Here is a 16,289-nt window from a genome sequence, read left to right as displayed (position 1 = left end):
TCCAAAACCACAGATAAATCCAATGAGGGAACATGTACAGAGCGGTAAGGTCTTAGCTGCCTCACCCCATGTATAAACCAGAAAACCAGAGTCAAGCCACAGGCAGTGAATCGAATCCAACTGTCAATCTCTGCACCAAGATGCAATAAGCCAACACTTGAAGGCACATAGGTGCCTCATAGAGGGTTTCCTAGAATTTAAGATGGTCTTATCTCAGAGGAAAGACCAGATCCAATCAAAGGCCAAAAACACAAAGATTCCACATCCGTGATGAGGATGCCGCCACTGCTGCACCAGAGCATCTTTTCCCAGAAGTAATGTAGAGGACAGACATAACCGAAAAGGGGACTGGGGACTGTTTTTCTGGAAGCAAAGAGTTCCAACTTCACCCTATACTCTCTGGGCCTCAACCCGTGCCTCAAAAGTAAACTTGCTTCCAAGTTTAACTGACCTGGGACATGGATCGCACTTAATGACAGAAACTTGTTCTGTGCTCAGAGTAGAATGCAACTCGCTAACCTGCACTTTGGGAGAGAACATATTTCCTCTTGACAGTTCAGATACGAGATCACAGATGTGTCCATCCTCACCAACACATGTCAACTTCAAAAGTCTGGAAGAAAATAGACTAAGTCCAGAAACAGCCATCATCACCAGGCAACTTATGTGCCAGTTGAAGGATTAGTTCACTTTCAAATTAAAATTTCCTGATAATTTACTCACCCCCATGTCATCCAAGATGTTTATGTCTTTCTTTCTTCAGTCAAAAAGAAATTAAGGTTTTCAATGAAAACATTCCAGGATTATTCTCCTTATAGTGGACTTCAACGGACACCAAACGGTTGAAGGTCAAAATTACAGTTTCAGTGCAGCTTCAAATGGCTTTAAACGATACCAGATGAGGAATAAGGGTCTTATCTAGCAAAACGATTGGCCATTTTCTAAAAAAAATAAAAATGTATATGCTTTATAAACACAAATGTTCACCTTGCAAGTGCTTCCACCAGACCGCCTTCCGTATTCTTCAAAAAGCTTCCACTGCATGTCCTACACTTTCCCTATTTAACTTACGGAACTAACATGGCGCCAGTTCCGTTTTTGCGTAATTTGAATACAGAAGGCAGTCTGGCGGAAGCTAGATACTTGTGATGGATGGCTTGAGGGTGAGTAAAGCTTGGGCTAATTTTCATTTGAAAGTGAACTAATCCTTTAAGATGATTGGCCTTCCACAGAGGCAACGGTCTCGATCATCTTGCAACAACAGATTGAACCTGGAGGAAAGCCCTGGGTCTAAACTGGGTTTCCACTGTAACCAAGTCTGACAGCACCAGTGTGTAACTCTGTCTGCGGTGAGAGTGTCAGCAGGGACATACTTTCCATGATTCACAACTGAAGTGGCCTCATAGGGTGCAGGCCCAGCAGAATCACTCTGGACATTACATTACTGCCATAAGACCTAATAGTCAGGAGACACAAACCCACATTGACCATAGGCCCTGCTTTGAAATGACTCAGAGGCCGAATGCCTGAATGCAAGCAGGTGACAAACATGCCCACATTGCGCATTAATCAAGATCCATTCCAAGAAAAAAAAATGTTTAATGCCTTGGCAACAAGATGCCTTTCAGGGGGTTTAGTTTCAATCCAAGTCCCCGCAAATCAGAACCACATCTTAGGGTGTTTCTATAAAGTCAGCTAATAATGTAGCGTCAAGTGAACCTATGTAAGGCAACTTTTCTCATTATGAATCGAGGGCAAATTTAAGTGGAGTAGTGTTTCTCACTCGAATGTCTCGGTGGAGCGTTTGGATTTCAGTGGAGAACTCCACACACTGCTCCTCCAACTGCTGACGTTTCTGCATGTTGCTAGAAATCTGGAGCTTTTCTCCACGGATCTCGTTTACACTGCTCCTCAAGGCCTGGATCTGCTCCTGCTGGTCCTGGATCAGTTTCCTTTTCAGCTCGATCTTACTGCAGGCTACACACAAGGAGCATTACATGGAGACACAGTGATGAACAGGGACAAATCAGGTGTTACAATTGATTTTACCAGTATTTGGGTATCTGACATTAAATACTTTATGTTGACATGTCCTGTGGTGTGACATGCTACATATAAAATTAATTTTACTAGCATTTTGCTAACACTTTTATATTAAAGGGTTAGTTCACCCAAAAATGAAAATTATGTACTACGTCAGAATGCCAACTCATTATTGGCCGGCTCCTGCGTCACACGCATGCTTTGTGCTGCTCACGTGTACAGCTTTGGCCAATATTGAGATGGCGTCTGGACGTAACCACGGAAGCACTGCACTGTGTTTACTACATCAATAGCGTAGGAGACTGAAAAGGAAGAGAAAAAATTGAAAAAAGTCATTTTTTTGTTTTTGTGCACAAAACGTATTTTTGTCGCTTCATAAAATTAAGGTTGAACCACTGTAGTGATGCGGACTATTTTAAGATTTTCTTTAGTACCTTTCTGGACCTTGACAGTTATAATTAAACTGCTGTCTATTGAGGAGTCAGAGAGCTCTCGGATTTCATCAAAATGTCTTAATTTGTGTTCCGAAGAGGAACGAAGGTCTTACAGGTGTGGAACAACATGAGGGTGAGTAAATAATGACAGAATTTTCATTTTGGGGTGAAATAACCCTTTAACAATGCATGCAGTTTTTATGAGTTCAAAATAAATTGAGGGCCTATCATATGATTATTTATCATGACATTACAACAGCAAATAAACATTTAAAACATTAAGGACTGGTTTCACAGACAGGGCTTAGATTAAGCCAGGAGTAGGCCTTAGTTAAATTAAGACATTTAAGTAGTTTTTATAAACTTACCTTAGAAAAATAAATTACTGGTGCATCCTGAGACAAAACAATGGCACTGACATATTTTAATGTTAGAGCAGGTTGCTTTCAGTTAACATAGCTCAAACATGCATTTTAGCCTCGGACTAGATTTAAGCCTTGTCTGTATCTCTGTCTGTCTATCTATCTATCTATCTAGGTTGGTCGTTCTGTCTATCTGTTAATACAGTACCTAAGTTATACAATTTTCCTTATAAATTTATATAAATAGAATATAAACATCAAAGAACAAATGACAAATGATGTACATGACCATTCAAAAGTTTGGGCTCAGTAAGTTTTTTTTTTTTTTTTTTTTTTAAGAAATTAATACTTTCATTCAGAAAAAGACAAAATTCAACCAATTAAAATTGACAATAAAGGCATTGATTATGTTACAAAAGATTTCAAATGCAGTTTGAATTGCTGTTCTTTTGAACTTTCTATCCACAAAGAGTCCTGAAAAAGTACCACGGTTTCCACAAAAATATTAAGTGGCACAACCGTTCTAAGCAACACCAAATCAGCATATTAGAATGATTTCTGAAGGATCATATGCCATTGAAGACTGGAGTAATGATGCTGAAAAGTCAGCGTTGTCATCACAGGAAGAAATTACACAAATATATATATATATATATATATATATATATATATATATATATATATATATATATATATATATATATATTAAAACAGAAAGTATTTTAAATTGTAATAATATTTAAATTTTTGATCAAATAGATGCAGTCTAGGTGAGCATAAGAGACTTCTTTCAAAAACTAAAATCTTACAGACCCCAACCTTTTGAACAGGAGTGTACATTCACATGAGATATACATTCACATTCTACATTAACTGCTGAACGTACTGGTGTCCAGGCGGAGTTGGGTCTCTTGTTTCTCCTGGCTGACCTGCTGCATGGTGCGGCTTAGGTCAACTCCCTGTAGCCTGGCTGCATGTTGAGCGATCTTTCTCTCTACATCCTTCAGGTCAAGCTACAAATAACAGGAAACATTTGGATAATGCACAGTTGAATAAAAATACTGCTTGTTAAGTTAGATTACCATTTCTGGGTCCAGGTTTCTACTCTATTTTGAGTGAGAATACTATCTGAACAGACATTTAGGAGAACTATTCATTTACAGCACAACTTTAAGCTAAGATTTTTTAAAACAATCATGGGGTACACTACGGTCTCTGGTCTCTGTCCCGGACACCAATATTTCACTCACTGGCCAGCTGAGATTTCTATGGAGATAAAGGTTAGGATCATGATTGGATCATGACACTCATGAGAGTATTATTCTGCTTATACTACGGTTATACTACGGTTTCTGCTTATACTACACCTCAAGACACTGTTCAGATGCTGTATTTCAATGTATTTCTGTAAAACATTTGTCAGGTTTTTGTCCTTAAAACACTAGTGTGTAGAACTAATTTCTTACGCATCTCATCCCAAGTCTCCGCTGCTAATTCCAAAACATCATTTCAGAACTAGTAACGAAGGCTTGAGCCATTGATATAGAATAATACAGTTAACAACGCAGTTATGAGAGAGAGAGAGAGAGAGAGAGAGAGAATTAGCCTACCCCAGTCTGTGTGTCTCTCAACAGTGTTCGGCAGCAGTGTCTCTACTGATAGCGAAATTGTTTACCGGAAGTTTTCCAGCTGGCTTATATTATTGCGGAAGTTCTAAAGAAAGCTCCGTGTATATAGTCAATTGCAATCAAGGATTTTTAGCACTCAAATTTAATCATGGAATCGTGACAGCCCTACTCTCAATCATTATTTATGGTCCAATAGAAGTGTGCAGTGGTGATTGTGTCTACAGAGACACTGCCCAGTGCATGAATTTTCATATTTTCTTCTTGAATTCCTGTGTTCAGGAAGTTTCTGGGCTGCACCCTTTGGCCAGTGGGTGTGTATACTCAGCAAATAATGATGCGTGGTGCAGGTGAGGGTGGAACTTTATCGTATGATCCTAAACAGCTGGCTAATGTTGCTATTCCCTTGTTAACTGCTGTCTGTAACTCGACAGATTACTAGGCATTGTAATTATGTTTTTATTGACGACACATAATTGTTTATTAGGGTGCTAGACTGAAGATGACTAAACTCGCTTGCAAATTACAGCCAGTCATAACTATTAATGTAACTGTTCTTTTGTAAACACAAAAAAAAATGCTATTTATGCACAAAAAACAATATTTGAAAAAATATTTGCAAAACATCTTCCTGCTGGTATTCTCTCGAGTCGTTGGGAATCACAATACTGCAGTATGTGACTGTTTAAGGTGATTCATCAATAAGTCTTTAAATATTTGTTGTATTGTTCTGATGTGCTGCATTTTACTGGATTTTATTTTCTGCATTTAGGCTGACTGGAGATGAGCTTAGACCTGAAAGCGATCCATGAGGGAGACGTCCTGCAGACAGGCCTTGGCTGTGTCTTCCTCAGACATCAGTGTGCACAGCAGTGTCTCCTGCTCCTCAGTGTCTCCTTTCAGCTTCTCAATGTCTCGATTCACACGCTGGAGTTTATTTCTGAGCTCTGGCAGCTCTTTCTCCTGGAGCTCTACTATGGACTGCCTGTCAGTACAAAAAAGATTCATTAATATCAGTATAAAGGGCAGATGGATGCATGGAGGAGTAAACAAGTGAATGGATGGATGGAAGGATGAGGGAATGAAGTGGTAAACAGGTGGGTGGATGGACGGATGGGTGGATGGGGGAATGAAGGGGTAAACAGGTGAACGGATGAAAGGATGGGGGAATGAAGGGGTAAACAGGTGGATGGATGGAAGGATGGGGGAATGAATGGGTAAACAGGTAAATGGATGTGGAAATTAAGAGGTAAACAGGTGGATGGATGGAAGGATGGGAGGATAAAGGGATGAACAGGTGAACGGAAGGGATGAGGGAATGCAGGGGTAAACAGGTGAACAGATGGATGGAAGGATGGGGTAAAAAAAGTAGATGGATGAATGTATGGAAGGATGGGGGAAATAAAGGGGTAAACAGTTGAATGGATGAATGAAGGATGGGGGAATGAAGGGGTGAACGGATGGATGGATGGATGGATGGGTAAACAGGTGAACGGATGGAAGGAAGGAAGGGTTGCAGGGGTAAACGGATACATGGATGGATGGATTGGGGAATGAAGGGGTAAATGGATGGATGATGGAAGGAAGGATAGGGAATAAAGGGGTAAACAGGTAAATGGATGGAAGAATGGGTGAATGAAGGGGTAAACAGGTGGACCTATGGAAGGATGAGGGAATGAAGTGGTAAACAGGTGAATGGATGGATGATGGAAGGATGGGGAATGAAGGGATGAACAGATGCATGATGGAAGAATGGGAGAAAGGGTAAATAATTGGATGGATGGATGGATGGATGGATGGATGGATGGATTATAGGTGAAGTAAAAGATGGATGGATGGATGAACTAAGTAAAGGATGGTTGGTTAAAGTGATAAACAGACTGAGTAATAGACAGATAGATAAATAGAGTGATGAATGAATGGACAGACAGACAGACAGTAAACTGTTATTGCCTGATGGGTTTCAGAGCCATCATTTCATCACGTCTGCGCTCTTTTCTCTTCAAGTCCTGCTCAGTGTTCTTCAGTTTGTCTGGGACGAGCCGCAGCTTGGACTGCATGTCATTGATGACATCCTGGAGCTCTGCCTCTGACGGGAACACGCGCTGACATACGGGACAGCAGGGCTCGCCCTCCTCTGTCAGCTGGCTGATGAACTGACTGTACACGGCTGTGGCACCCGCCAGCATGGCTGCTCAAAGAAAGATCCAGGCCAGAGAAGAGAAAAAGACACTGAGAAAACTAGGGATGTTCTGATTTAGCACAAATACTGTGTGGGTAACAGTCACCTACCACAACAGTTTCCAGCTTGCTACTTAATTTCAACAGTCATTGCTATACTTGTCATAAAGCAGTCTATATCCTGTTTGCCAATAAACAGTAATTTACCATCAAACAGATCCCCACACAGAATCTGCATCGGAAAAGCTTTAGACTTCAGCAGAATTCAAAGGCCATCATACACAAAACACATCCTTCGGCCCTAATTTGTCCTCATTATATTTGCATTTTCTACCAAATGTATATCAATTCTGCATTTTTCTTAAGATTTCCTCAAATATTAGCACAGAATGTATATTTTGTGTGAATCTAAAAGGTTTCAGTATGACCATGCCGAACACACTTCCATACCTCTCTGCTTAGAACACTTCTCCAGCTCATCATCCAGTTTGCTCAGGTCCGACTGGAAGTCCTGACTGCCGCACACGTTAAAAAGTCTCTCTTCATAACTGGCCAGCAGCTCTTCCTTACGTTTGATTTCTGCCGTGAAGTGAGTCTTATTCTGTTCTCCAGACGCAAGATCCTTGCTATGAAAAACAAAAAGGAAAATTTCCTCAAGAGTCCCGTCTAGCAATGCTAGTTAGTTTACTTATCAAGGCTGAACTGGAGCAAATTACAATCCCAAGGCTGCAGATTCAAATCCTAACGTGACGTGACGGGTCGTTTTTTTAATAATAATTGTAATAATAAAAAACAAAGATATGACATCCAAAGTATGTAAGGTAGTACAACTAGATCTCTTTTATCGAATCCAAAAGGTTTTAATTATATTTAATTATAACCATCCAAACACCAATACAGCCATTTCATTTGTGATTAAAATACCTTAAAATGTAATAAATGTATACATTTTTTTCTGTTATAATTTTATAGCATCATATATCAACATAGTGCAAAATGGTATTAAAATTATGCGTAGAAGTCGTTGCTTTGTTATGAGAAAAATGTCTGGAAAAATGAATTTCATTGATGTCCTTCGGAGTAACCAATATAAAGGGACCATTTTGGATCAAGTCATGTGGTCAATATCATAACATCATATCAATATCCATGACAGGATGTGACATCATTCAGACACCTGCAAAGGACCCCATGGTGATGAAGCAAAGTAACTAAATCTCTCTTAACTATTTGAAACATTTTATGTTTTATGTATTTATGTTAAGATTTATGTATGTGGGTGGTTGTACGAATGCATGTGTGTGTCGCTTATCACGTAGACATTTAGATTCTCATGCATGAAACTGCATGAAACATTTTATACCCTCACACTGAATATCATAATTTATGGCATTCTCTAACTTATTATATTAAACACCAACTATTATACAAATGTTTGTGGAAAAACAAATCACTAAACAGTGTCACATACTTCATTTTGCTGAGCCGTTCTCTGGTGGAGTTGATCTCTCTGGATTTGGAGTGGATCCAGTCTTCCAGCTCTCTCTTGCTTGGGAAGTGTCCCAGCAGAGACACCAGCTCTTCATTATGTCTGGACTTGATCTTCCTCACTTGCTCCTCTTTATCCATCTAGAATCCGAAGCAGAGATGCACTTTTTCTTTTCTTGTTAGATAAAATTGTCACTTTGCAAAGCCGTCTGGCATAAGCACTGATCATAAAAATACTATGTTTGAGAATATAGATTGCTCTATCCAGACATTACTGTGCTTCATATTCTGTATACTGTCATATAATGCCTAGAAAGAGTTAATATCTCTCAGTGTGCTCTGATTCAGCACATTTCCATAAATGTGATAATGGGAATAATTTGGGTATTTCATATACTGTTTTTAAACGAAACCGCAAACAGCTAAAATATAAATAGTAGAATATTCTCTTTGCTTTTATGCTACACTCAAATTTTATTTTTTATTAATTTTTTAGAAAGTTTCAAAATGTATAAACAAAATAGAACTGAAAATTGTAAACACTCTTGCTTTTTAAAAGTAGTATGAACATTTCTGAAGAAACTATTTTACAGATCGCCTAAAATAATTATTTTAAAGAAATCTATTAAATTTGTTTGTAATGGATTATGTGTTTGATTCACTGTTTCATTTTCAAATTCAGATTTCCAATAATTTCTTTCTTTAGGCAGCATGGAGTGTTATACATTACTTTAATGCCTCAAGAAAACATTTTAAAATAAAACTTGAATTAGTTTTCATTTTAAAAAGCTTTAGCTTTTTCATTTAAACTAAAAACAAAGCACATATTGTTATAAATAGTATATTTTTGTGATGTAAAAATGAAAGTGTTAATGAAAGACTAGAGAATATTAGGTGGTCAGGAAATCATAAAAAAGACATTGTGCATACTAATACACATCTATTACTTTTAACAAATTTTGTAGGATATATTATGGTATTTGAGATTATCAACTGAATCCTGGATGTATCTTGTTCTGATGTGCAGTTTACACTGTAGAAAAAAAAAGTCAATATATTGTCAAGTTATGTTTACCACAGGCTTTATTTTACTCATAAGTTGAAAACCCCCATTATAAAACCCCATATGGAACCAGCAGCAAAGTTTTCTTGGATCTGATGTCATCCCTGCATTGCTCTCTATTGTCCGAAGGCATTTGTTTTGTTTATGTTTGCTGCATTTGTTTCAGAATTAGGCATAAAACTTATCACAATGGATAGGGCGCTCATGGACATATAAGTGATGATAAATTAATGAATGAAGCATTTATCCAGAGCTTTTTTTTGGTACTACTATACACCCAAAGTGCTTTACAATCATATCAGAGGGTCTCCTCACCCACCATCAGTGTGCAGCATCCAAGAGAGAGTGATGGAGCCAATTCAAAAGAATGGGGATCATTAGGAGGCCAAGACTGATAATGGCCAATGTGGGAAATGTGGCCAGGAGATTTCTTTTTCTTTACGAGAAGAATTTTAATGAGTCAGCACCATGGTTTAATGTCCCATCCGAAGGATGGTGCTTTTTCAGTATCGTTTCCCCACCACTATACTGGGACATTAGGACCCACACAGACCACAGGTACCACTTCTCAACCAGCATGAACTGGGTGCTAGTTCAGAGTTAGTGCTTTTGCCGGTTCGGAGTTGGTTCGACTGGCGAGCATTTTAAGAACCGGTTTACATTTCCACGGGCCACCAGAGAGCCAGGTCTTACATCCCTGCATATGTCTCATCTTTCCCAACAACACTAGCATCACAGCGCCAAACACAAACACACCAGCAACAATGGCGGACGTTGCGTTACTATTAATGCTCATTGCTATGCGAACCTACATCAGCATCCAAACACGGCGAATTCAACGTGTTCGTGCAGTTTGGTGAAAAAGGGGGAAGGGTGAGCACCCCCTGCTGGCCTCTCTGACACCTCTTCCAGTTCCAGCAGCAACCTAGTTTTCCCAGGAGGTCTCCCATCCAGATAATGACCAGGCTCAACCCTGATTAGCTTCAGTGGGTTACCACTCTTGGGCTACAGGGTGATATGGCTGCGGGCGAGAATGATGTGTGAGCTCACCTTGGTCTTCTTGAGCATGTCCATCTCTGCATGTGCCCTGGTGTGTGTGTTGAGCAGTTCCATCTCCTTGTCCAGTTTGCGCTGGGCCTGATCCAGTTCAGTTTTATCCCTCTGTAGTTCAATTACTTCTGCCTTCAGACTGTCCACAGTACAGGCCTGAACAGCATTATCAAGCTCCCGCTCCTATGAACACAAACATATTAAGACTAACATATACAAAAATAATGCAGGGTGTCAATGATGTTATTTTTGTTAGTTGCATTTAGTAAACAGGGCAATTTAGTGTGAAACAGTAATCCCATAAAAGCGAGAGTGGGAGCCATGTCAAGGGCAAAATGGACAAGACATGCATTTCTGGGCATTAAAGCCCCTATTATGCTTTTTCAAACATTACCTTTCATGCAATGTGTAATGTAGCTGTCTGTGAATATAAACAATCTGCAAAGTTGTGAAGCTGAAAGTGCAACCTGCACGATAAATAAAGTTATAGTCTCTCAAAAGAAAGACTCTGAACAGCCTAGCAAGTCATCAGGAATTCGAATCCCACTTCCGTGATGACTACATGTCACTGGGTAACACATTTGGCAAATGCTCGCCTATGGCCTTCATTGGCTGCCCGTGAATGTCTACTTTGACCCACTCTAAAACACTGTTGCTGGTTCGTGTTGTGTACATGTCGAGAAGACGCAGTTTTCTGCTCTGCAAAACCAAATTCTCTTTGTAAACACTTCCAAAGGATGAGGATGTGAAGAGTCAGTGATTAAAATGACCACAGAGATACAACAGCAGTATAACCTGGTTTCTCAAATCTGTGTGAGGTCTAAATGGGATTTACAAAATGCCATTAAAGATGGGACAGTACCCACTTTATTTGGACCAACTTGGCCCTCAGAGCCACAACCATTCTTACTATTTTGAGTAATGATAAAGGATGGAACAAGATTTGTTTTACAAACAATAATGTTACATCAGTCGATTCCATCATTACTGTATTTACAGTGTGTGCAATTGCTGAGCTTTAGGAAGCGTCTGGAGATGAAGTTCTGTTATGGTAATGGCCGTTTTGCTTCCAAAAGCACTATAAGTGGTAGACCAATCACAACAGACTGGGCCATCTGGCCAATCAGAGCTGAGCAGGCTTGTGGAAAGGAGGGATTTAGAGAGACTGAAGCATCTGACGAGTCATTTGAGAATCACTGAAAAATGTGGTGATGTTCAGTGTATATTATGAGAAAATGAAAGTGTTTTTTGACCTTTGATGCATGTAAACCTGTTGTAGGAGACCTCTTAAACAAAATTAGGGACCTTTAAAATAGCATAATAGGGGCACTTTAAATAATAGTGCAAATACCAAACTGACAACTGCAAAAAATGGTAGATTACACTCCAACCATAAATTTTAAATCTGAGAGGGAAACTCCTACAAACGCATATGCAATAAGGTAATCCGCAAAAATTACAGTGTCCACGCCTTTTCATTACTATTTTTTCACTGCGTGTCTTCAATAAATCCTTACAGTAGTTTTTTTTAATGCCAAAAGAGGGATTGAGCTGTTAGTAAATCTGGCCCATGGTAATTATAGTTAAGGATTCAGTTTAGGAAACCAACAGAACATTGACAGATGAAATATATCTAATGCTCAAAGCAAGTCGTCAGTGGTGTAGCGCAGTCTAACCATTTTCTGAAGCTCAGTGTCCAGCTCCTGCAGTCTGCTAGAGGAGCCCTCCAGTCTTTGGAGATCAGACTTGATGTTCTTTAGTTCCTGTTGTTTTTTGGCCTGTATGTCTCTCTTCAGCTCAATGGTTCTCTCTAGACCGGTCTTCTTATCACGGAGATCATCAATGCTTTGCTGCTTCTGTGCCTCTTTCTCCTGCATATCATGCTGAAAACAAGAAATTATTATTAAAAAATGGCAACACGTTACAGTACTAAAATTGAAATTTTAAGAATATATGAAGTTTCAGGATATTTATCTACCATAGTTTGGTTGAGGTCTTCAGAGTCCTGCTCCAGTCTCTCTTTGACTTGTCTGTGGAAGCTCTGGAGCTGTCGTTCGTTAAGAGGTGTCCGATCATAGCCCTCCAACTCCAGGGAAGACGCTAAACTTTTCACCTGGTTGTCCCTCTTTTTAATGTTCTCTGTGTGCCTATCTGCCTCCAACTGCAGACGGCCTTCAAATGAACAGAGACAATGATGATGAACAGCTCTGAGAAAGAATAAACTTTTTTTCCTGCTAAAAATGCATTTTGAACAAAATCTCTTGATTTGAAAGTATTAGTTTTTAGCGCATGTCTATAAGTATAGTGTACTTTAGGACTGCAATAACTAATTTATGAAACAAAAATTTGCCAACATTAAAGTTTATTCTTTAATTAATGTGGATTTCATTAGTGAAGACACTTTGCAGTAGTTATTTCTATGAAGAAAAAACAAAACAAAAAAAAGACATTGATTAGGGCTGCTTGATTATGGCAAATATCATAATCACAATTATTTTGGTCAATATTGAAAGGTGCCCTAGAACTTCTTTTTAAAAGATGTAATATAAGTCTAAGGTGTCCCCTGAAAGTGTCTGTGAAGTTTCAGCTCAAAATACCCCATAGATTTTTTTTTTTTATTCATTTTTTTAACTACCTATTTTGGGGCATCATTAACTATGCACCGATATATGCGGCCCCTTTATTTCTCGTGCCCCCCCGCTCGGCCGCCCCCGGAGCTCGCGCTTGCCTTGAACAGCATAAACAAAGTTCACACAGCTAATATAACTGTCACAGAGGCGAACTCCGTGATTCCCTCCTCTGGCCAGCGGAGGGAGCCCTCACCAGAATACTAACACCCTCACACATACACCACACTACATTTCCCATGAGACCATACCTCAGACTGATTACCCCACCAGCTGTGACCCATTATCAGGACTATAAAAGACTCTCAGATCCACTCCTGCTCCGCAAAGTCTTGTATTGCCACGGTGTACATTTCTGAGCGTTTATATCCTGTCTGATTGCCTGTTGCTGAACTATTGTCTCCCGTTTACGAACCCTTGCCGCTCGTCTCGACCCTTGCCTTGTCTACCGCTTGTGAGTGATATCTGCCTGTACTGACCATTGCCTGTTACCTGACCACCGATTCTGCCTGTCTCTGCTGTTCCTGTCTGCCCCTGTCTGACCCTGCCTTTTTGACTTCGATTCTGTACAATAAAGCATGCAAATGGATCCCGGCTCTAGTGACGAATCATTACAGAAGACTTCGCCAGCACAAGATCCAGCTGCTTTTCTGTGTGCCACTATGTCTGCCCAAGCCAGCCAACTAGCAGCCGCCTTACCTCCATTACCGAGGACCTGGTGAAAGCGCTGCAAGGTCTCCAAATGCCCGCTCCCCTATACCTCCTTCAGCGACCGCCATTACCGACGCGGCAGAGACGCCATCTCAAACCAACCCGCGTCTCTCACTGCCCGATAAGTACGACGGCGATCCCTCCTAATGTAAAGGCTTCATCCAACAATGCTCCCTGTATCTCAGCCAGCAACCGGCGATGTATCCCAATGATAACCGGTAAGATCGCTTTCGTTTGTTCATTACTCACCGGGAGAGCTCTTGAGTGGATAACTGCTGTTTGGAGAGATGATGGGACTGCTTTTCCTTCTTACGATTACTTCATGCAGAGATTTAAGGAGGTCTTCGATCATCCCAGCGATGGCAAGGGTGTTGGGGATTGATTGTTGGAATTGAATCAGGGGCGCAAAACAGCTGCTGAGTATGCATTGGCTTTACGTACGTTGGCTGCACAAACGAACTGGGTGAGTGATTCTCTAAAAGTATGCTTCCGCAGAGGGTTAACACAGGAATTGCAATCGGAGCTCGCTTGCCATGACGAGAGCAGAAGTTTAGACCAATTCATTGAACTTGCCATTCAGATTGATAACCTCATGAGAACTCGTAAGCCCAGTCAGCGACGCTCTATCCACTCCACACATTCTGTGGACACCGAACCACCTGAAGTCATGCAGATTAATTCCTACCATCTGTCTGAGGAGGAGAGAAGTCGCCGTTTAACCCAGCGTCTGTGTTTGTACTGTGGGAACCCTGGTCACATGAGAAACATCTGCCCGGTCCGTTCACGTCCTGAGAAATCACGTTCGGTGAGTGATTACAACCACTACTACACCTCTGAAATGTCTGTGTCTGTGCCCATTATGCTGCAAACTCATGATCTGTCACTCACCACTTCTGCTATGCTGGATTCAGGAACCGCAGGGAACTTCATGTCTTTAAGTTACGCCCAACAACATAATGTTCCTCTAATCCAATGTTCCTCTCCCCTCACAGTGGAAGCAATAGATGGCCGACCCCTGGGCTCAGGACGCGTCAGCTCGATCACTCAACCCATCACCATGCAGACCGGCCTATTTCATACTGAAAGTATACAGTTCCATATCTTACCCTCTTCCACGTCATCCATCATCCTAGGTCTCCCCTGGCTGCGCACACACAACCCACAGATCTGCTGGAGAGAGGGCCAAATCACGCACTGGAACGAGCATTGTTAAGAGAAGTGCCTGTCTAACCAACCATCTCTACCCATCGGTGCTATCCAGTCCACCAAAACCACTGAGGCTGCCAAGATCCCATCAGACCTCAACCTGCCCAGCGAATACCTGGATCTGGCTATAGCCTTCAGTAAGGTGCGCGCATCTAAATTACCTCCTCACCGCTCTTATGACTGTGCAATCGATCTGCTTCCAGGTTCAACACCACCCAGGCGCCGTATATTCCCGCTGTCACAACCCGAGTTGGAATCCATAAAGAAGTACATAGAGGAGGAACTGGCTAAAGGATTCATTTGTCCTTCCACCTCCCCGGCCTCAGCGGGTTTCTTATTTGTGAGCAAGAAGGATGGTGGGCTCCGTCCTTGCATCGATTATCGAGGTCTGAACGAAATCACTGTGAAATTCAGATATCCCCTTCCGTTGGTACCAGCAGCCCTTGAGCAACTTCGCTCAGCCAAACTCTTCTCAAAGTTAGACCTCCGCAGTGCCTACAATCTCATCCGCATTAAAGAGGGGGACGAATGGAAGACCGCATTTTCCACAGCCAATGGGCACTATGAATATCTTGTTATGCCCTTCGGGCTTGTCAATAGTCCGTCTGTCTTTCAAGCTTTCATAAATGATGTCTTCAGAGATATGCTTAACCAGTTTGTTATTGTCTACATAGATGACATCCTGATCTATTCGAACACCATGGGAGGAGCATGTACAGCATGTCAGAATGGTTCTGAAACTACTAATCCAGTATCAACTCTACGCGAAGGCTGAGAAGTGTGAGTTTCACCAGACGTCCACATCGTTCCTGGGATATGTAATCAGTCCGGAAGGCGTAGCAATGGATGAAAAGAATGTTACCACCATCCTCAACTGGCCGCGACCCAACACTCTCAAGGAGCTACAGCGCTTTCTGGGCTTCGCAACTTCAGCACTGTAGCCGCACCCCTCACGAGCATGGTCAAGAGGGGCAGTACTCACCTTCAGTGGTCATCCCCCGCCGTCCAGGCCTTCCGAGACCTAAAGGAACGTTTCACAACAGCGCCCATATTAAGCCATCCAGATCCATCACTCCCGTTCATAGTTGAGGTCGACGCATCCAGCACCGGTCTTGGGGCCATACTCTCACAAAGACAAGGTAATCCATCGAAGTTATATCCCTGTGCCTTTCACTCCAGAAAACTATCGGCCGCTGAGAGGAACTATGATGTTGGGGACTGTGAACTGCTTGCCATGAAGGCCGCCTTCGAGGAATGGCACCATTGGCTGGAGGGAGCCTCTCATCCATTCGTGGTGTTCACTGATCACAAGAACCTCGAATATCTACGTGCAGCCAAGAGACTCGACCCTCGCCAGGCCCGCTGGTCCCTGTTCTTCTCCCGCTTCGATTTCACAGTCACATACCGCCCAGGCTCCAAGAATGTCAAGGCCGATGCTCTCTCACGACAATTCAAAGGCGATCAGACCATACAGCCCACCGACACGATTTTGCCCACCT

General features: G+C 41.5%; 1 protein-coding gene across 4 annotated transcripts in view; it reads right to left on the bottom strand.

The window, feature by feature from the left end:
* Positions 1–16,289, bottom strand: part of LOC137012903 (DNA repair protein RAD50-like) — a 57,515-nt gene that overhangs the window by 18,394 nt on the left and 22,832 nt on the right. For all 4 annotated transcript variants that reach the window (XM_067376388.1, XM_067376390.1, XM_067376389.1 and 1 more), the window contains 9 exons: positions 12,225–12,418; positions 11,923–12,129; positions 10,247–10,429; positions 8,117–8,274; positions 7,096–7,271; positions 6,418–6,655; positions 5,260–5,449; positions 3,726–3,852; positions 1,784–1,977 (listed from right to left, as the gene is read on the bottom strand). In XM_067376388.1, the coding sequence (XP_067232489.1) occupies positions 1,784–1,977; positions 3,726–3,852; positions 5,260–5,449; positions 6,418–6,655; positions 7,096–7,271; positions 8,117–8,274; positions 10,247–10,429; positions 11,923–12,129; positions 12,225–12,418 (1,667 nt within the window). The remainder of the gene's footprint in view (positions 1–1,783; positions 1,978–3,725; positions 3,853–5,259; positions 5,450–6,417; positions 6,656–7,095; positions 7,272–8,116; positions 8,275–10,246; positions 10,430–11,922; positions 12,130–12,224; positions 12,419–16,289) is intronic.

Source organism: Chanodichthys erythropterus, chromosome 22 (genome assembly GCF_024489055.1).
Source record: "Chanodichthys erythropterus isolate Z2021 chromosome 22, ASM2448905v1, whole genome shotgun sequence".
NCBI lineage: Eukaryota > Metazoa > Chordata > Actinopteri > Cypriniformes > Xenocyprididae > Chanodichthys > Chanodichthys erythropterus.
The sequence above is the reverse complement of the archived record's forward strand: the minus strand, read 5'-3'. Positions and strand labels throughout refer to the sequence as shown.